The 22,422-nt window shown below is 43.5% G+C and overlaps 1 protein-coding gene across 2 annotated transcripts in view; it reads left to right on the forward strand.

Annotated features, from left to right (window-relative positions):
* LVRN (laeverin) overlaps positions 1-22,422 on the forward strand; it is a 68,576-nt gene that overhangs the window by 2,366 nt on the left and 43,788 nt on the right. For both annotated transcript variants that reach the window (XR_004283821.1, XM_032335404.1), the window contains exons 2-4: positions 14,480-14,622; positions 16,727-16,866; positions 21,083-21,209. Coding sequence is in view for 1 of the 2 variants with exons in the window: in XM_032335404.1 (XP_032191295.1) it covers positions 14,480-14,622; positions 16,727-16,866; positions 21,083-21,209 (410 nt within the window). In the remaining variant the exon portion in view is untranslated. The remainder of the gene's footprint in view (positions 1-14,479; positions 14,623-16,726; positions 16,867-21,082; positions 21,210-22,422) is intronic.

The raw sequence follows: 22,422 nt of genomic DNA on the forward strand, positions 1-22,422 counted from the left end.
CTTTCGAACATGCATCAAGGCTTGAAAAATAGTTTTGGAAATTTTCTCATTAGGATGTTGTGTTACCAGATTTAAGGGCACAGGAAACCTTTTGTAATTACTGTGCGGGTGGTTCAGAGTGCAGGATTTTTCAGAGGGGGAAAAAAGGACACTGCTCTCACATGGGACAGTATTTTCTGCTGTCGAGTCAGTAAATCGTTTGCTAAACCATCTCTTCTTAATGAGGTCCATGGCCTGGAGAGCCTGCCCTCACAAATATGGGAAATGAAACTCCCTTTCCATTTTTCTATTGTGTTGCCAGCACTAGTGGTAACTAGAAACCGTATTTTGAGAACATTAAAATTCAAACAAGCAGAAATCCGAATAAGGTCCCCCAGATGTTCATAGACCACTGCAGAGTTCCAGACTCGCCGCATCTTAGAGGAGCTGATGCTTGGAAATTGCTTTTCTGCCTCTCTGCCTTGGAAACCACGAGGGAAAGAAACCTCCAGTTGAGTTTGAAGCCAAGGTCACAAAGAACTTGGACGACAGGATCAGTGCGGTGAAGCCGATTTTGGAAGCCCACCAGGCCTGAGTTTGAGCTGTGTGACTTGAGTCAGGCCCTCCATGTCTCTGAGCTGATTGCCGAACGTGTTTACTTCTCTTCTCTATCACAGTCTGGACAGGCTGCAGTTTTTAGAAAATTTTACTCAACATTAAGGCAAAAAAAAAAAAAAAAAAAAAAAAAAAAAGAAAGAAAAAGAAAAAAAGAAAAGAAAATCATTCCAGCATATTCGAAGAGTGTTGCGCTCTCACTCTTCTAAGGCTTAGGTCCCCGATTTTCTGGCTTGAGAGATTGCTGGGGATGCTTCCCGAATGTTCTCTGCCTTTCCCCCTCTGGCAGGTGCCATCCCATTTCTGCCACAGAGGAGACATCTATTGGATGCCTTAGATGTGTGCTTCTCTGTGGGTCCGCCTCTCTTGTTCTATGTGCAGGAAGTTGAGAGAAAAATCCAAATGCTGATGTTCTTAAAAGCAGTATTTCCCGGACTTCACTTTCTGGCACATCACTTTTCCGGGTTTTGCCATATTCACATACCTCTGGCCATATTCTCTTGTTAAAAAATATCACTCAATTTAAACAAAAATATTAAGTAGATCTATTAAAAAGCAACTCTATCATATAGAACTTATAGTCGTGGTGCTGTAGAGTCATTAATACGATGAAAAAACGATGTTATTAAGTTCACCTGTTAGCGATTATCTGCTGAAGGATCTGGAGCTCCACATCTGAGGGCTGCTCTCGCTTTGTTAAAAGGAGAAATTAGAATCCAGTGTTCAAGATAAATAACATCAAACCAAGATTTTTCTCTTGACCTTACCAGAAAGATTCATAAAATGTGAAAAAGACTGACTTTCTCATATGTGAGTCAGCTCTCTATAATAGTGTGTCTGAGAGCTACCCGAAATCCTTCTTCATCTATCCTTGGGGAAATCCTGAATTCAAGTTGTGGTTCACAAACCTTGAATGTATATTAGAATCCCCAGGGGAGTTTATCAAACAGAGAGTTCTGGGGGCATACCCTCAAAACTTCCAGATGATACACTCATGTCCATAGTCAGAATAGCCACAAGGTGGACGGAACACATGGTCATCGGTGGACAAATGGGCAAATAAAAGGTGGCTTATATATACGCGGGAATATTACTCAGCCTTAAAAAGGAAGGATGTTCTGGGGCACATGGGTGGCTCAGTCAGTTAAGTGGCTGGCTCTTGATCTCAGCTCAGGTCTCCATCTCAGGGTGTTGAGTTCAAGCCCTGTGTTGGGCTTCATGCTGGGCACGGAGCCTACTTAAAAAAAAAAAAAAAAAAAAAGGAAGGACATTCTGACACATGCTGCAACGTAGATGAACTTTGAGGACATTGTATTTAACTACTATTTAGAGCGGTTAAATTCAGAAATAGAAAGTAGAATGTTGGTGGCTAGGAGCTGGGGGAGTGGGCTGTTGCTGTGGAATGGGAACATTCAGTTGTTTCCAGTTTTTGTCTACTACAAATAAAGGTTCCAGGAGCAATTGTGTGAGGTTTTGGTTGAACATGAGTTTTTATTTTTCTGGAATAAAGGAAAGGAGTATAATTGGTAGGTCACATGGTTGTTTCATGTTCAGTTTTTAAGAAAATGCTAACTTGTTTCCCAAAGTGTCTGTACTATTTTTCATTCCCACCAACAATGTGTCAATGGTAGTTTTGCTGCATCTTAACCACCATTTGTTTTTACCACTGTTTTTTATTCTAGCTGTTATGACGCACATATAATGATATCTCATTGTGGTCTTAATTTGCATTTTTCTCATCCGTAGTCAGACATACTATCCCTTACCCGCACCTAATTTGCATTTTCCTAATGGCTAATCACACTCAGCACCTTCTCATGCTTTTTTGGCATCCACATATCGCCTTTGATGAAATGTCTCCTCCTCATGGCTTTTGTCCATTTTCTTTTCTTTTTTAAAATAATTAATTAATTAATTAATTAATTTGACAGACAGAGATTAGTGGTAGGCAGAGAGAGAGAGGAGGAAGCAGGCTCCCTGCTGAGCAGAGAGCCTGATGTGGGGCTTGATCCCAGGACCCTGGGATCATGACCTGAGCAGAAGGCAGAGGCTTTAACCCACTGAGCCACCCAGCCGCACCCCCCCATTTTCTAATTGAGCTGTTTTTACCGTTGAGTCCTGAGAGTTCATTATATATTCTAGATCGGAGTCTGTTGTGAGACATGTGGTTTACAAATTGGTTTTCCTGGCTTGTAGCTTGTTTCTTCATGCTCTTGCTAAGGTCTTTCAGGGGACAGAAGTTTTTTAATTTTAATGAGGTCCAATTTATCAATTTTTATTTTTATTTTTTTCCAGTTTACCAGTTTTTATTTTTATTTATTTATTTATTTATTTACTTAAAGATTTTATTTATTTATTTGACAGACAGAGATCACAAGTAGGCAGAGAGGAAGGCAGAGAGAGGAGGAAGCAGGCTCCCCGCGGAGCAGAGAGCCCAATGTGGGACTCGATCCCAGGACCCTGGGATCATGACCCGAGCCAAAGGCAGAGGCTTTAATCCACTGAGCCACTCAGGCACCCCAGTTTACCAATTTTTAAAATAGATGATGCTTTGATATCATGTTTAGGAATGTTTTCTTAAAAGGACTGTTGTAGAGAAGTTTTAGGTTTACAACAAAACTAAAGGGTAGTACAGAGACTTCCCATTTAACCCCTGAACCTGGACATGCATCACGTTGCCCGTTATCAAAATCACTCACCAGAATGAATGAAATATGAATATATCAATGAAAGATGAAATATATCAATATTTTATGAAAGATGAATGATGAAAGATGAATATATCAATACACTATAACCACCCAAAGTCCATGGTTTACCCTATGGCTCACTTTTGATGTTGTACATTCTAGATGTTTGGACAGATGTCTAATGACATGTATCTATTATTATAAGATCATACAGAGTATTTTAACTGACCTAAAAATCCTGCTATTTGCCTACTCATCCCTTGCTCCAATCGTTGATCTTCTTGTTCCCATGTTTTTGCCTTTTCTAGAATGTCTTATATCTGGCATCATACTATATGTACATAGCCTTTTCAGGCCTGGCTTCTTTAACTTGGTAATACACAAATAAGATGCCTTCATGTCTTTTCATGTCTTGATAGTTCATACCTTTCCAACACTGAATAATATTCCATTGTCTGGATGTACCATAGTTTACTTATCCATTCCCCTACTGAAAAATACCTTGATTTGCTTCCAAATGTTGACAATTATGGAAAAAGGTGCTCTCAACTCTTTATGTAGGTTTTTGTGCAGACCTGAAATTTTAGCTTCTTTAGGTAAATATCAAGGAGCATAATTGCTGAGTCATATGGTAAGAATACGTTTTGTTTTGTAAGAAGCCACAAAACTGACTTCCAAAGAGTCTGTCTGTACCATGTTGCATTCCCACCAACAATATATGAGGGTTCCTGTTGCTCCACATCCTCAACAGCATTTGGTATTGTTAGTGTTCTGGATTTTGGCCATTCTAGTAGGTGTTCAGTTTTATCTCATTGTGGTTTTAATTTGCATTTCGCTGGTGATCTGTGATGTGGAGCACTTTTTAATATGCTCATTTGCCGTCTGTATAATTTCTTTGGTGAGTTGTCTGTTGAGGTTTTTGGCCCATTTTTCAATTCAGTTGTTTTTTTTCTTATTGCTGAGTTTTAAGAGTTCTTTGTATAGTTTGGATAACCATCCTTTATTTGATATGTCTTTTGCAAATATTTTTTTCCTAGTCTGTGGCTTGTCTTCTCTTTCTCTTTATACTATTTTTTGCAGAGCAGAATATTTCAGTTTTAAAGAAGTCCACTTTATCAGTTATTTCTGTCATGGGTCATGTCTTTGGTGTAGTATCTAAAAAGACTTACCCATACTCAAGGTCATTTAGGTTTTCTCTTATGTTTCTAGTAGGAGTTTTATGTTTTTGAATTTTACATTTTAAAGTGACCCATTGTAAGTTAATTTGACCCATTATGAATTAATTTTTGTGAGGGGTGTAAGGTTTGTGTCTAGATTCAATTTTTTTGCACATGGATGTCTAGTAGTTCCAGCAATATTTGTTGAAGAGACTATCATTACTCCTTGCATTGCCTTTGCTCCTTTGTCAAAGATCAGTTGGCTGTATCTGTATGGGTCTCTTTCTGAGTTCTCTATTCTGTTCCATTGATCTATTTGTCTATTCTTTGACCAATATCACAATCTCTTGATTACCATAGCTTTGTAGTAAGTCTTGAAGGCAGATAGTGTCAATCTTCCAAGTTTGTTCTTTTCCTTCAATATCGTGTTGGCTGTTCTGCGTGTTTTGTCTCCCCATATAAACTTTAGAATTGGTTTGTTGATCTCCACAAACTTAACTTGCTGGGATTTTTATTGGGATTGCATTTCATTTACAGACCAAGTTGGGAAGAACTGACATCTTGATAATCTGACTCTTATCCCCACCCAGGTGCCCTAGCAATCAGCTTTTGTATCTTAGTCTTATATAGTGTAAACTTGCTGTAATTTCTTATTAGTTGTAGGAGTTTTTTGGTCTATTCTTTTGAATTTTCTGCATAGACAATCATGTCATCTGTGACTAAAAAGTGTTTCTTTCTTCGCAATCTATACATCTTTTATTTTGTTGTCTTGACTTATTGCATTAGTAAGGTGTTCAGCACAATGTTGAAGAGGAGTGGTGAGAGGAGACATCCTTGCTTATACCTGGCCTTAGTGGAAAGATTTCAGTTCTCACTATTACGTATGAAGTTAGCTGTAGACTTTTCATAGTCTTTATCAGGGTGAGGATGCTCCCCTCTATTCCCATTTTACTGAGAGTCTTTATCATGAATGATAGAAAATGCTTTTTCTGCATCTATTGATAAGATTGTGTGATTTTTCTTATGTAGTCTGTTAATGTGATGGATTACATTATTAATTTTCATGTGTTGAACCAGTCTTATATACCTGAGGTAAGTCCCACTTGCTTGTGGTTTATAACTCTTTTTATACATTGTTGGATTTGGTTTGCTAATATTTTAACAAGTTTTGTATCTGTGGTCATAAGAGATAGTGGTCAATAGTTTTATATATTTTTTGTAATGTTTTGTCTGGTTTTGGTATTGGGGTAGTGCCGTCCACACAGAATGTGTTAGGAATCATTTCTCTGCTTTTTTTTAATTTGGCACATTATGTATTTTAAGGAATTGGTCCATTTTATCTAGAAGATCAAATGTGTGAGCATAGAGTAGTTCATAGTACTTATTATCTTTTTAATGTCCATGGGATCTGCACTGATGACTCCTCTTTCATTTCTGATATCATAGTTGAATATAGGTGAATTAAAATTTATCATGTGTACTATTGTTTTCTGCTTATTGCTATTGTTCTTTGTTCCTATTTCTGTCTTCAACTCCTTTTCTGCCTTTCTTCCCTAAGTTGTGCCAATCTATGAATATAGCTTAACTAAATTGACAATTCCATAGTTTTTCTATATAAGTAGTTATACTTATATAGAAAAATCATCTCAAATAAAGACAGTTTTACGTCTTTGTTACTTTAGGTGCCTTTTGTTGCTTTTCCTTGCCTTACTTCCATGCCTAGAGTGTCTATTGCAGTGTTGGATAAAAGTGCTTAGTTGCAGATACACTTGCTTTGTTCCTTTTCTTTCTTTTTTTTTTTTTTTTAAAGATTTTATTTATTTATTTGACAGACAGAGATCACAAGTAGGCAGAGAGGCAGGCAGAGAGAGAGAGAGGAGGAAGCAGGCTCCCTGCTGAGCAGAGAGCCCGATGCGGGACTCGATCCCAGGACTCTGAGATCATGACCTGAGCCGAAGGCAGCGGTTTAACCCACTGAGCCACCCAGGCGCCCGATCCTTTTCTTAAGGTGAAAGCATTCATTCTTACACTATTATTATTTTTTCCTGTAGTTTTTCTTCTTCTTCCTCCTCTTCCTCCCCTCTTTTTACTCCTCTTTGTTTTCCCCTTCCTCCTCATCCTCCCTGTTGTAGATGCCCTATAACAAATTAAGGAAGTTCCCTTCTGGTTTTTAATTTTCTGAGAATTTTTATCAGATTGGATGCTGGATTTTGCCGAGTGCTTTTTTTTGCATCTTTGAGATGATCATATGGTTTTTCTTTTTTAGTCTGTTAATGTGGTAAATTACATTGATTGATTTTTCTAATGATAAATTAATACTGTATTTGAAAGATAAATCCCACTTGGCCTTGATATATTATCCTTTTATGTTTTGTTGCATTTGATTTACTAAAATTTTGTTTTTAACTTTTGTATCAACATTCATGAGTTTTCTTTCCCTTTGTCTTGGTATCAGTGTCTTGGTATCTTTGGTATCAGAATAACACTGGCTTCAAATAATAAATTTAGAAGTTTTTCTTCTTTAATTTTTTGGAAGAATTTATATGGAATTGGTATAAACTCTTTCTTAAATTCTTGATTAACTTTCACTAATGAAGCCACGTGGACCTGACAGCTTCAGGGGGATGGTTTTTAACTACAAATTAAACCTCTTTAATGAATAAAAGGCTATTTTAATTATCTATTTCTTTATGAGTAAGCTTTAGGAGTTTGGGTTGTGCAAGAAATTTGCCCATTTAGTCAAAGTTGTCAAATTTAAGTATAATTAATGTTTCTAAACCATTCCTTTATTATTATTTTAGTATCTGTAGAATTTGTAGTGATGTCACCTCTCTCATTCCTGACATTGGTCATTTGTGTCTTCTTTCTTATGGGAGCTTAAGTCCTGGTTCTGATGTCACCTCTGGCACTTACTTATTGTCTAAACAGTGACTTATACTCCAGGGTCCTCAGCTTTTTGAAAGTTAAAAGGGTGGGGTTCTCCAAGGTCTCTTCTACTTCTGATAGACAATAAGTGATAAGTGTGCCTTGAGATTTATATAATTTATTAATCTTTTTGTAGAATCAATTTTTAGTTTTAGTGATTTTCTCTATCATTTTTCATTTCAGTGATTTACATAGTATTCTTTATTATTTCCTTTCTTCTTCTTATTTTGGGCTCCCTTTTCTTTTTCTATTTTCTTTTTTTAAGATTTATTTATTTATTTTAGAGAACGAGAGAGGGAGGGAGGGAGGGACAGAGGGAGAAGGAGGGAGAGAATTCACAAGCCGAGTCTCCACTGAGCGCAGAGCACCATGCAGGGTTCAGTCTCACAACCCTGAGATCATGACCTGAGCCAAAATCAAGAGCCACATTCTCAACTGACTGAGCCACCCCTTTTTCTTTTTCTTCAGATGGGTGTGAGGTAATTGATTTAAGCTATTTTTCTTCTCTAACATAGGTGTTTAGGGGTATAAATTTTCCACTAACTACTGAATTAGTGGCATGCCACAAATAATTTCATGTTTTTAAGATTTTTGTTCAGTTCAACATATTTATATTTTCCCTTTTGACTTCTTCTTCGATTCATGGGTTATTTACAACTCGTGCTGCCTAGTTTCCAAATATTTGGGCATTTTTTCATTTTTTATTGAGTGCCTGACATTTCAAAGTTTATGTTGCTGAATGCAATATTTTGTTATGTTGCTTTAATGAATGCTGTCTTTTCTAGATAGGTACATAAGTTATATGGTGACCTTCTCAATCCTTGCCTGATCTCCCATGGCTTGTTTTTAAGTCCTTTGAGAGTGAATCAAAAGTCGCCTTTACTCTAAACCTACTTTAATTCATTGCTTAGGCATTACCTTCCTGGTCTCTGTTGAAAAATCCAATCATTCTGGAGATTTCTGTACTCCGGCTTGTGGGAATTTGAACATCTCCTAGCACCGTGTGAGCTCTAGGAATTGTTTGGTTTTCCCCCTCTGTGGTATCTGTTCTTTCCCCCAACAGCATTTCTTTACTTGACCTCCTAAAGTACAGATTACTATTTCACCAAAGACTCGGCAATGGGGACGGGGAGGAGGAGCGGATTCTGTGCAGATTTTTGCCCTGCAGATTTTAGCTATCTAGATCTCTCCGGGCATCAATCATAGTCTTCTCCTCTGGGTGAGATCCCTAAACTCAGTTTCTGTTCCCTGTCCCTGTGCTGCATTTGAGAAATTGCTTATGGGTAGACAAGGTCATTGTAGAGTTTACCTCATTAGTTTCTCTTCTCTTGGGAATCACAGTCCTGTGCTTTCTGTTACCGTGTCTGAGAACAGTGGTTCTATATATTTTATAAGAGTTTGTAGTTGTGTTCAACAGAGGGCTAATTCTAGCTTATGTTCCTCCATCGGGGTGGAAAACAGAAGTCTGATCATCTCTAGATTTGGTAATGTTATTAACCATAAAGTTAATCCTCAGTCTCCTTCACAATCTCTTAGTTGGCTTGTAGTTTTTATTACATTATGTTCTAAAAAGCATGAAAAAGGGCCCCAGGAAAGGGAGCTGGGAAGGACCATAGCCTGGGGACCCAGAGCCCTGGTTCTGGTACTACCCCTGCTACTTAACTCATTGTCTCCCCAGTTGTATAAGTTCCCAGCGTACCAGCTTTCACATCTATAAAGTAAGATGGTGGGACTTTCCCAAGTTTTCTTTCACTTTTGAAATTCGGTGGAAGAATGTATAATTCCATTCTCGTTCACAGTGTCCGTTAGGAAATACATCTTGCTTTTCTGACCCTGCCATGTCTTTAATAAAATATTAGACAGAATAGGGAGGTATTGAGAGAAACGAGACTAGGATCCTCAGGGGAGGAGGGTGGGCTCACTGGTGTGAAATGGCTGGAGAAAATTTGGGTCTTTGATCAGGGACAAATGAAGGGGAGAACAGTAGGATCGGCACGAATCGGTGTGTGCAGGTGTAGAAAGAGCGAACGGAGAATTGAACAAGTTTTCCTTCCAGTTGCTGTTTATGCTAGGAAATCTGGCACCTTCCTCAGGGTATGACACACAAGGGAGAAATTTGAGCAATATTAGGAAAGAATTTAGAAGTATCAAAACAAGCAGCGAACTCCAGAGCCAAGCACATGATGTTGTTGGTGTCACAGAGAAAAGAGGTCATTTCATTATCCTATAGAGACGTTGAACACACATGCTTCATGGGGCCGAGCCGTCTTCTCTAGGGGATGATTTTGCTCATCCAAGATTCAGATCCTGTATGTTTTGCAAACCAGTGTAGCCAGTCTATCGAGAAAGCACACCTCACAGCTCAGTAAAAGTGCAACTGCGTTTCTCCCACTGTCCTTTACAATTTAGTCTCTGAGATCTTCTTTCCTGCTCCTGCCTAAATACTCTAACAGCCCATAATTTACTGCTCATTCTTCGGTGACAGATGACCTACGTACATGAAGTCACAAACACTGTCCAGATGCAAAAATTAGAGAATTCAGTCCTGGGTCATACTAGAAGCCTTAAACTTCATTTGCTGGGGAATCTCCCTTTCTCTCACTCCGTGCGTACTTCCCCAAGCCGGGGTTGGGGGCTTTGGGTTAGAAGCCTGCAGTGAGGTAGGGGGCAGTGATGTTTCCATTTCTCCACCTCATGGTTCTCATCGCCCCTTCTTCCATCCTGAGAGCTGCTGGGTGGTCCCACAGCAGGTCCTGTGGGACTAGGGGAGACGGGGAGAGGTGACCCATAGAGCAGGTCTTACCTCGCCATTTGGTCTGACTCTGGCTTTGCACATACATTTTCCCCTCAAATGTTGTTTTCTCACTTTTCCTCTTTCTCCTACAGTTTTCTTGACCCTGAAGGCTGCTTCCTCTGTTTGTTCTTATGGTCATTCGTGAATCCTTCCTCAGTGCCACCCCGGGATGTGCAGGGGTGCCTCTCCAGCTTCCTGTTGGTAGCCCTGTTGGACAGAACCCAAGGCCCTGTACTGGCTCACTCCATGTCTCAGGGCACATAACTCTCCCAAGAAATAAATATATATATATACACACATACATACATATATATATCCCTGACCTGGGGTTGACATGGGTCTCAAGACAGTAGCCCTCTTCTTCTGGTTCTGCCTTCAAAGCAATCAGTCCTCCTGCCTTTCAGAGTCCCTCCTGGTAGGAGTTAGACTCGGACCAGTGTCCATTTTGGCTTTCCCACCAGGATGCTGGGTACCAGCCTCCAAGTCTCTCAACCTCAGGAAACACCCTCTACTCTCTGAGAGAACTTCTCCCTTCTAATTCCTCCTGGTTAGGGACTGCCCTCCTCCCAGCACCCTGAGATCAAGAGGGCTTGGGTAACTATGCCACAGAAATTTCTCTTCCCATTTCTTGTCTCCATTCCCTGAACTTCTTTCCTTATATCTTTTTAAAAAATGATTATATTTATTTATTTATTTGAGAGTGAGCATGCATAAACAGAGGGGAGAGGGGCAGAGGCAGAGGGAGAAGCAGACTACCTGCCGAGCAAGGAGCCCAATGGAGGGCTCGATCCCAGGACCCTGGGATCATGACCTGAGCTGAAGGCAGAGGCTTATCTGACTGAGCCACCCAGACTCCCTCTCGCATCTATCTTTGATGGAGTTGAGAAGCCCAAGAAGGCCCTGTAGGTTCTCGAGGCCATCCACTTTGAAAATCTTCATAACATGGTTTGGCACCTTCTTCTGGAATTGTACCTCTATTATGCCTTGTTGCCTGGTGGAAACTTCAGTTTTAAGATCGTGTTACACAAGTAATAAACAAACATGATTCATGGGCCAAGCCTTGAACCGCAGACCAGTGGTGTAACATCCGTCTTTACTAAACATTTGGATTTCTGAGTGTGTCGTTGTACAAAAACAACTCAGTGGGGACCACTTTCAGGTCTTACTTAACCCTTGGCCAGTTATGTTACTCAGCACTTGGTAGCTTGATCTGTAGGCATATGGCAGCCATAAATGCCTTGGAATGAAATACCTTACTGAGTGTATATTTCTAATGTGGCAGGAGATGGACCGCCCAAGGACATCATGTGGTCTTGACCCCAAGACCTCCTCCGACACAAGAACATGGCGAGTCTAGGACTCTCCGTGGGACAGGAGAGTGGCTTTGAAATACCTCTCCAGAGGACAAGAGAGTGGCTTTGAAATACCAAGCCCCTACGAGACAAACTCTCCCAAATTAACTACCCCCCGCCCCAGCTGACCGCTTTCAACCCGGATTTCACAGGCACTGTAATAGCATGTTTCGATGAGCTCTGAGGGCACCAGAGGATGGATGGTTCTCTTTTCTGAGGTCAGGATATCCTTACAGGGTTGCTTGAGTCCAAAGCAGAGAGAGCGGGGAAACTACTACCAGCCTTCAGTTCCCAGATGTGGCATAACCAGATCGTGTGTGCTGCTGGCTGGTCTTGACCTTGGGAGTGAAGACTACATGCCAAAAAGGCTGTGTGTTATAGGGATCTTTCCCGCTTTGTTTGTTTGCAGAAAACCAGGGAGGAAATAGTTGAGTAAAATCCAAGAGTTTCTTTTATTGCACTTTTCTAGAGGCCTAAATCACAAAATGGGAAGGCATGTGCTTGTTGTTTGTTAAAGCCGTGACTCTGAGCTGGTTGTCTCTGCTTAGCCTTTTTGAACCTGTAGCCCCCATCCCCCCCTGCCTTTTTAATTTAAAATCAGTTAATTAACATACAGTATATTATTTGGTTCAGAGGTAGAGTAGCCCCTTTTGAAGAGCATACAACTTTCCCACTTGCCTGAAGAGTCTGAAATTCTCACCTCACAATTTACTCAAGAGTCACATGCTTTGTGCAGTCACAGCAGTGGAGGTGTTCCCAAGCTTTACTTATTTAATTTATTTATTTGTCAGAGAGAGAGTGAGAGTAAGCACAAGCATGGGGAGCAGCAGGCAGAGGAAGAAGCAGGCTCCCTGCTGAGCAAGGAGCCCTGATCAATACGGGGCTCTATCCCAGGACCCTGAGATCATGACCTGAGCTGAAGGCAGCCGCTTAACCTTCTGCGCCACCCAGACCCGCATTCTTCCCATTACGTTGTCAATCATTTGACTTTTTTCTACTTCATCACCTATCTTTTAAGGATAGCAACCAATACTACAAAACAAATACCAGGGCAACAGACTCCGTAAAATTACTGTGTACTTATAAATATACAGCTATCAGATCAAGGTGCCTTTATTTTATAGTCCCTCCGAAGTTGGGAAAATACTTACTCAGTTGCTACAAACCCATGTTTTCACCAAGTGTTAAAAATGATACAAAGAGGAAATACATGACCCCTAACTTCCGGTAGTTTGACCTTTATTAGGAAGACAACTACGGTTGTCTTCAGCTTGACCTCAACTGTGACCTTTGACATCTGCTAAATCCTTTGTAATTGGTGACTTCCAGCTCTCCACCCCGACGCCGTTAACTTATCCCTCCTTGAAGTCTGCTACAGTTCAGCTATATGGAGAGCAATCTGGGAGACTGAAAAGAATATAGGGAATCTGTAGGTTGTTCATTGATAGATTCAGTCATGAATAAGGTGGAAGTTCAAACAGCAGTAAAAGGTCGATAGTGCCATTACTTTCTGGGTGCAGGAGCAGGAAGGTGTGACTCGTTGTTAAGGGGTGCTCAGCTAGCAAGACTCGGAGCAAAGTCTTGCCCCAAAGTGGCTGAGGTCAGAGTTCACAGAGGTCAGAGGTCACGGGCCACCTTCCAGTCCCTGCGAGCTGGGGCAAAGTTAAGTGAGAGGAAACATATAGGGCAAGACAGGCTTGTTGAAAATTACCGTTTTTTGGGACATTGGGGAAGGTATGTGCTACGGTGAGTGCTGTGAAGTGTGTAAACCCGGTGATTCACAGACCTGTACCCCTGGGGCTAATAATACATTATATGTTAATAATAAACATGTGAAAGAAAAATAAAATTAATTACATCTGCAAAAAAAAAAAAAGAAAATTACTGTTTTGTCACAGTGAGGTTATGAACACATCCAGCTGGCTTCCTGGAGAGGCATGACTGTTGCATGTGAATTTTCATGTCAGTGGGGGGCCTTGCCCTGAGTGGAGATGAGTGTGATAATGGGGGGCCCATATTCCTCCACACCTGTTGAATTCCCCTGTTATTTATCTAAGAGCTGGGCCTGAAACAAGGGTAAATCCATCTGGGACACCAAGCCCCAGGACCTTAGGAAAAAAAAAAGGAATTAGCATCCACAGTTGTCATTCCAAATCAGGGCCCCAGGTGGCCAAGTCTTAATGAGACTGTGGGTTTATTTTGAGAAGAAAGTTGGTAGCGAGGACCCATCTCTTAGATTCAGACCGTGTTACAGAGGCGGAACCTGCAGATCTTTTCATTAGCCCAGGGCACTCTTGTCTCTAAACTTTTCCTAGTAAATCACCAGTGTGCTGTGGGGTAATGTCACTTTTTGTAATTTTCCATGGAGATGGGGGAAGGAGCAGTAGGGATTTGATAAATCCACCCAAATGTAAATGAAAGTTATTTTTCTTTCGTTTGGCATGGACTTAGATCACTTACCCCAGTGGGTGCAGAATAAAACCTTTTCTAAATTTTCAACCAGGAAGAAGAGGGACCATGGGACAAAAAGATAAAAATGTAGACATTCTGCAGCAGACGTTGCTTGCGCTGCAGTGGAAGATGAGAGCGATAGTCCGTGCCCCAAAAAGTCACCCTCGTTTAAAAAATAACTTGGTTCTCAAAAGCCTGTCATTGCGTATTTGCTATATTTGTTCCTATTTTGTTTGCACAGGGTTTTAAAGGCATATGATGTAATGAAGTAAATAGTATTTTGTGGTCAAAAATTAAATAGGTCCTTTGTATTTTAGGTCTTACAAGAATTCCAAGGTGTGGTGAGAACGAAAATGTGTGTGTTTTAACTGGAAGGGCAGCGAGGAAGATGAAGGGAAACATTCTAGCTCCTTCCTGAGTATAATTATAAGCCGTCATCCCTCCGTATTTTTTTTTTTTTTGTTTCCCCTAATTTGAAACAAAAATAAATAGATTTTTCCCAAAAATGTATTGCAGGGCCCTTTTGGCATCTCAGATGGAACCCACGTTTGCCAGGAGTGTGTTTCCTTGTTTTGATGAGCCAGCTCTAAAGGCAACTTTTAATGTTACAATTATTCATGATCCGAGCTATGTGGCCCTTTCCAACATGCCAAAGCTGGGTAAGTAATGTTTCCTGTCCTCGTGTATACGTGTATATTAATGATACATAGGTATGTGTATGTATACAGGCATATATTTGTGTACGTATATATATTTAACTCTCTAATACCTTTTTAAAAAAAGATTTTATTTATTTATTTGACACAGAGAGAGAGATCACAAGTAGGCAGAGAGGCAGGCAGAGAGAGAGAGGAGGAAGCAGGCTCCCTGCTGAGCAGAGAGCCCGATGCAAGGCTCGATCCCAGGACCCTGAGATCATGACCCGAGCTGAAGGCAGAGGCTTTAACCCACTGAACCACCCAGGCGCCCCTCTAATACCTTTATCAACAGCTTTTCTAGACCATGCATTGGCAGGGTATTATAATTAGGGAAAGCGGGCACTTAGGGTCCGTATCAGCACCAGCATCTCAATGATGGTAAATCTCGATTCTTTCTGCATTGCAAACTGGGGACACCACGTTGTTCTTATTCCTGGGCGGCCCGTCTGCCTGCAAATTTGGCCTTCCATATCGATCATCAGTGATAACAGGCCAGCAGACTTGGTCTGAATCTGGTGCACAGATGTGTTTCATTTGGCTCACATGATTTTTCCCCTCTTCGGATTGAACTTCTAAAAATCCAGAGATTTCTCATAAAAATCAAGATCTTTTACTTCCTTGTAAACTTAGAAGATCCAAGGACCCCAGGCATGCAGGTCCTTCGTGACAGCAATAGTTAGAGCTCATGAGAGGCTGTCGGCTGCGGATGGCCCCCCAGTCCCCACCACTGTGGTCCCCACCACTCCCTGTGACTGACTCTATGCCAGCCCCATTCACACAAGATATCCGGTCCCCGGCTTTAAAGACCAAGACTGCCTCCACAGAAGACTTTGCTGAAACGTGATGATGGTCAGATTGCCCTTCCTTGACCTTCTGTGGGCCTGGGAGGCTCTAGATGAAGTGTTCTGAGAGCTGGACGGGTCTGGGAAACAGAAGTGGTGGAAAAGAGAAGAGGTGGGTTGTCTCTTAGTTGCCTCCTAGTTCCCGTGGATTTAGCACTCCATCAGTATTGTTCAAGATACTGATTCAGAGGAAAGATGCTGTCCTTAGATCTTCCTAATGCTGTTTCTTCATTTGTTTTTAATTGAAGTATCATGGACATAAGCGATTACATGAGTTTCAGAGGTACGTCATAGAGATTTGACGGTTATGTGACATTAAGAACTGTTCACCATGATAAGTGTAGTCACCCTCTGTCACCATGCAAAGTTAGGATTCTTGATGACATTCTCTATTGCTGTACAATCTATCACCATGGCATTAATATATTTTTTTAAGATTATTTATTTTAAGAGAGAGAAAAGAGAGAGCATGCTAGCAGAGGGAGCTGGAGAATCTCAAGCAGGCTCCATGCTGAGCACAGAGCTCAAGGCAGGGTTCGATCTCACAACCCTGAGGTCATGACCTGAGCCAAAACCAAGAGTCAAACACTTAACCTACCGAGCCCCCCAGGCGCCCCTCCGTGGCATTGATTTTATCACTGGAAGTCTGTAGTTGTGGATCACCTTCACCTCCCCCTTTTTTCTTTTAAAGATTTTATTCATTCACTTGATAGACAGAGATCACAAGCAGGCAGAGAAGCAGGCAGAGAGAGAGGAAGAAGCAGGCTTCCTCCTGAGCAGAGAGCCCCATGCGGGGCTCAATCCCAGGACACTGAGATCATGACCCGAGCTGAAGGCAGGGGCTTTAACTCACTGAGCCACCCAGGTACCCCCACCTTCACCCCTTTTGCCCACTTCCCCAAACCCCATCCCACTGGCAACCGCCATTTTATTCTCTGTATTTATGAGCCTGTTTCCAGTTTTTTTGCTTGTTGGTTGGTTGGTTCATGTGTTTTGCTTTTAAAATTTCACACATCAGTGAAATCATATGGTGTTCGTCTTTCTCTGACTTGTTTCACTTCATATGGTTTTGATTTGTTCAGGATGGAGAAAGCCAAACGGCTCAGACTCTGGGGACTGGCTGGGAGGAAGTTACTGGGTGACACACGCCCGGACACATCGTTTCAAAGGTGGCTGTTAGTGCTTTGGTTTGCAGTGATCTGGACTGAAATTGGTTTCCGTAGGTCAGTCTGTGAGGAGAGACACGAATGGAAGCACGTGGACCGTCACTACCTTTTCCACGACACCCCACATGCCGACTTACTTAGTGGCTTTGGCCGTATGTGACTATGCCTACGTGGACAGAAGCGAAAGGGGCAAAGAGGTGAGTGAGGAAGACCATCCAGGTAAGGGTGCCTCTGTCCTGGCTGCGGATGGTTGGGCCATTCCTTCTGCATCCGTGAGGGTTACACCTCCATCTCCCATCGTCACCTCCTGGCGGCCCCTTTGACTGTTTCCAAGCTCTGTTGAAACTCTTAGTTTGGGGAGCCTCTGAGGGGCTCAGTCAGTTAAGCATCTGCCTTTAGCTCAGGTCATGATCTCAGAGTCTTGGGATTGAGTTCCCCATTGGGATCCATGTTCCGGGGGCGGGGTCTGCTTCTCCCTCTGCCCCTGTTCCTGATCATGCTTGCTCCCTCTCTCCCGAATAAATAAATAACATCAAGAAAAGAAGAACAAAAGAACTGAAGGAAGGGAAGGGAGGGCAAGACAAGGGCAAAGGCAAGGAAAAGGAAAAGGAAAGGAAACTTTACAGATGGGTTGCCACGGTTCTCCCACACCAGCACCTCGAAGCTCAGGTATGCCGGCCGTTTAGTCCATGAGGTGACTGCAGCCTTGAAGGGGGTGACAGTGTGTCCAGCATCCCCAACAGCCCCAGGTCCCAGCCGGGAACAACCACCGTGGGGGAAACGGTGCCTGCAGGTGATGAATCAGGGCTGTGGGCTGGCTCAACTCAGGGGCATCCGGCACTTCTCCGGAGCTGGGTGAAGGAGGTGCCCTGTCCCAACACCTTGTTTCTGCCCAGTTATGCCTGCCCTCTGTAGTCACCCTTGGGGCAAATAATCCGGGTACCTGCAGCAGTCCTTCACCTGCTGGCTCACGGCTCACCCTGGAGCAGGGAGGGAAGTAAGGCCAATTCCGCAAGCTGTGTTCTTTCTCCTGGCGTCCACCTCCCAGAGCTGAGGACAATCAAGCCCCCAGAGTGGGTGGAGACTCTGTCCTGGGCCCAGCATTTTCCAGGCTTATACCGTGGACTTGTACTGTGGAGTGGACAAGCCTCTGGCCAGGGAGAAAATCACTCCCTCCCAGCTACTCCTCCGAAGGTTGAATGAACTGTACCGTCTCCCAGGCAAACTGCAGCTTCTCCTCAGCTCTAGGCTGCAGCCTGATTTCTTTCTTCCTGAAGGGACACTGGTGGGACCTTCAGATTCACAGGTGGAACACAGGCCACATGAAACCTTCAAGACCCCTCCTGACAAATCTCCTCAGGCATGATGTGAAACACCTGCTTCGGACCTGGCATGACGGAGTCACCCAAGGGGGTGTGTCAGCTCCCGCAGCTCAAGTGGCTTGTGGCTCTCGGGGCTGCCCTTCCACAGAAAGTCTGAGAAAAAGGGGCCCGTCCACTTCTTGGTGAAAGATAGCCCTGAAAAGAAAACCAGCTGTCACTGAAGCAAAGAGGAAATGGAACGGGCCTAAGAGAAGCATGTTCTTCGCCAGAACATTGAAACTTGGGATGAATTTATCAGTGGAATGCTGCATTTGGCACAGGCTCAGCTCTCTACAAAGGGAAGGAGTCCGCCGTCTATCCTACAGGGGAACCAGAATGTTCTCTTGGAAGAGGTCCGGATGATACAAACAATTGCTTGTCAAGGAAGAGATAAAAATTTAGTGAGATTGAAAAGGCGGTTAATCCTTGACACGAGGAAACACCGACCTAAGGTTGGAAATAACATCTTTTGAGTAGACCTTGGTGCACACAGGCACGTGTAAAAATTTTCAAATTCTCTAAGGTGTTGAGGTCTGCTGGGTGCAGGGAGGACCCCAAGATCACACTGGGGGGTGGCGAGCTGTGATTTTGAAGGAACTTTACAGCTGTATCTCCCAAGTATTCCTCACTGTTTGGTGTTAGTCCCGCCCCCATGCAGGTTGAAGTCTCCATTGTCAGCCTCCCCTTCAGCTTATAAGATGGTAGTTTAGGGGAGGAGTTTTGAAACTGAAAGTCGATCCTACAGAGGTTCAGTTATTTCCCCAAATGTTGCAGTGAAAAATGCATCCACCTTGAATGCACGGGGAAGGTGTGTTCTTTCCACTGAGCTTGGGTGTGGGCTTGGGTGCCACCATCTTCCCCTTGCCTGGAACTAGAGGTGGGGGTGGGGTAAGCGCAGTGTAAGGGCAGGGCTGAATCCTGGGGCCTCCTTCCCAGGAGAAGGAGGCCTCTGCAGCGTGGGGGAGGCCGAAAAGCATGAGGTCAGAGGCCCCAGAAGCAGGTGGTTGCATTCTGTGAAAAGGGAACATTCCTGAAGACCTCACATAATTCCAAATTCACATAGTTCAAGACAAATTTCCCAGCAGAAATACAAGCAGAGGAAGGTGAATGCATTCTTGGAGCTCAGCATTCTGCAAATATTGTTGTCCTGCTTTTCATCTTTCTAGCGTTTTCTCTGGTGTTCAGCAGAGAACTCCTTCTCAAATTGACGGTATTCATGTCAGGACAATTACCTTAATTCCCTCATTTATAACTTTCTTTTTTTTTTTTTTTTTAAAGATTTTATTTATTTATTTGACAGAGGTCACAAGTAGGCAGGGGGAGAGAGAGGAAGAAGCAGGCTCCCCACCAAGCAGAGAGCCCAATGCGGGCCTCAATTCCAGAACCCTGGGATCATGACCTGAGCCGAAGGTGGAGGCTTAACCCACTGAGCCACACAGGCACCCCCTCATTTCTAACTTTCATTCCAGGGTTTTTTGAGTTTCGTGCGTGTTCCCTGGCATTAATGCTAGCAACCCCATCAAAAAGTGCTCTGATGCTATTGTCGTGGCATAGACAATGATTGCATATTGAAATAATAACGAGGGGCGCCTGGGTGGCTCAGTCGTTAAGCGTCTGCCTTTGGCTCAGGTCATGATCTCAGGGTCCTGTGATGCAGTCCCTCATCAGGCTCCCTGCTCAGCGGGGAGCCCGCTTCTCCCTCTTCCTCTGCCTTTCTCCCTGCTTGTGCTTGCTCTCTCAAATAATTACAATATTTTATAAATAATAATAATAATAATAAATGACAATAATAAAACAGAAACAAAGGAACCACCAGAGTGGCAAAATCAGTTCCCAAAGGCCCCAACAATAGCTCGGTCACATTAAACTAACAAACCAAGGCAAGGATGTCTCTTTACCTACGAAAGAGGAAATATCATAAACAGAGACTGTGATTCAGTTACACCACGGCTGTAAAATCATGAAACTCCTGGTGAACTTCTTTGAATGAAGGGAATTATAGCCTTATTTAAAACTTTGAAGCTCGCCCTCTTCACGACCTTAGCATTAACAAGCGTGAAGAAGCCATTTTAAATTTGCACGATGTGGGGGCGCCTGGGTGGCTCAGTGGATTAAGCCGCTGCCTTCGGCTCAGGTCATGATCTCAGTGTCCTGGGATCGAGCCCCGCATCGGGCTCTCTGCTCAGCAGGGAGCCTGCTTCCCCTTCTCTCTCTGCCTGGCTTTCTGCCTACTTGGGATCTCTCTCTCTGTCAAATAAATAAATAAAATCTTTAAAAAAAAATTTTTGCACGATGCGGACGCCTGCAATCCGTACCACACTGTATAAGCCCTGCTAACTGCACAGTTCTGTTTGGGAACACTGGAAATAGGTCCTAAAAAGGGGAAGCAAGGGTCCAAGATGCCCTTTCCTTCAACGACAGAGTCTACACTTCCTGTCAGGGTAGATACGGGTACAAGGACCACTTCCGAGTTCTCGAAGTTAGATGTGTTACTGGGAAACATTGAAATGACCCTTTCCAGAGAATCACTGCTCACATCGTAGCCAACAGCCTTCTGGATCTTCTCCAGGGCTACATGTACACGTTTCTGGTTGACCCTGGAACAACACAGATTGGAGCCCAGCAGGACTGCTTATACACAGATTTTGTGTTTAGTTCAGCCCTGTAAGTGTATTTTCTCTTCCTTACGATTTCCTTAATAATGTCTTTGCTGTAGCTCACTTTCTTGTAAGAAGCAGTGTGTAACAGAGAGACGAAATATGTGTTAAGTGACTGTTCCTGTGATCAGTAAGGCTTTCAGTCAATAGCAGCCCTATTAGCAGTTAAGTTTTTGGAGACCCAAGAGTGATCTGTGGGTTTTGACTGCATAGGGTCGGCACTCCTCTAACCCCCCATGCTGTTCAGGGGTGACCTGCCAATGTTCTGTTCCATAGCTTCTTCTGGAAAGGTAAGGCTTGGACTCTAGAGCATTCAGGGAACTGGTGCAGGCAGGCCCCCCATTGCCAAAGTCACGACTGCTTTTCCTAATCGCCACTGAATTGTTTTGATTTAGATACGCATCTGGGCCCGGAAAGACGCCATCGAGAATGGAAATGCAGACTTTGCTCTGAACATCACAGGTCCCATCTTCTCTTTCCTAGAAGATTTATTTAATATTAGTTACCCTCTTCCCAAAACAGGTGAGCCGTCTTCCTTTTCCGATGCAATGGGTTTCCTATTATGGGGGCCCCAGGTTAAGGTCAAAGGGTACACAGAGGCGCCTCCGAGGGCCCACTCTCTCCATTTAACTGCTCTTTTGGGGGCAGCCCTGCCTGCCTCCCAGCCTCGTGTCCTACACCTTCCTGAACACGGAGGGGTCTGTCTGCTATTTTTCTGTACAATGCTGTGTGCCCAGTCCTCAGGATTTAGATTCCTTTGTGTCCTCAGAATTTAGATCCCTCCTGGGTACTCACTGGCAGCCTCCCAGCCTCCAGCCCCGGCTCCCTCTCTTACATTCTGTCCTTTCCTCTTCCCGTACATGGGAGTGAGGTGACATTCTGGACCCTTTTAGCGGGCCTACGTGGGTTCCTACTGTTCCCATGAATGAGGGTTTTGGGGTGGTGGTGGTTTTCTGCGGGGTGGGGTTTGTTTGGGTTCTGTTTGTTTTTATTCCTACTTTTTAGCTATGAGTCATGGGGTGAGGACGTGAGGTCCTGTCTGTCAACGTTTGCTGTGTAAAATTGGAATCACGTGTGAACACTAGGATCCTGGAGGAAACACGGAAATGCTTTATTGGTTATAGATCGGCAGTGTGTGTCTTTCAAATCGTGTGAGTCACTCAGCTTAGAAAGTCGCCCAGTGTTTTCTGTGTCTACGGTGAGAGTATATTGTGCAAATGTATTTAATTCCTCTGACATGTTATGTGAAGTCTTGGGAAACGTGTGCTCTATCAACACAGGCAGAGGGTGGAAGAAGGTAGGAAGTCCCTGTCTGGGGAGTCCAGCCTCCTGAACTCGGTCCGGCGAGCTGAGGGCACTGCTGGCTCAGGAGGAATGGGGCATGAGGCCGGCTTGGCCCAGGCAGGGATCCCAGAAGTGAAATCTGTCCTTTCGGGAGTTGGGGCATCAGAAGCCTAGCCTTGGAGTCTTCTGAGGCCGGAGGATCTCAAGATGACCCTTGTCTAGGCAAGAAAAGTTCCACACCCCGTTCCGTAAAGCACCCCCCCATCCAACTAGCCCCCTCCATTTACCTCCATCCCCACCTCCCTGTGTGCCCAGTGCTCCCTAGTTTGTACCACCACCGTCTTCGCCCAGCAGCCCTCACTGGGTTACGCTCCCTCCTGCCCCCTCATTCCACCTCCCACCCTGAGGCCCAGGGGATCTTTCCCTAATGAAATCCAACGACCGTATCACT

The sequence above is a fragment of the Mustela erminea genome, chromosome 3 (assembly GCF_009829155.1).
Source record: "Mustela erminea isolate mMusErm1 chromosome 3, mMusErm1.Pri, whole genome shotgun sequence".
Classification (NCBI taxonomy): Eukaryota; Metazoa; Chordata; class Mammalia; order Carnivora; family Mustelidae; genus Mustela; species Mustela erminea.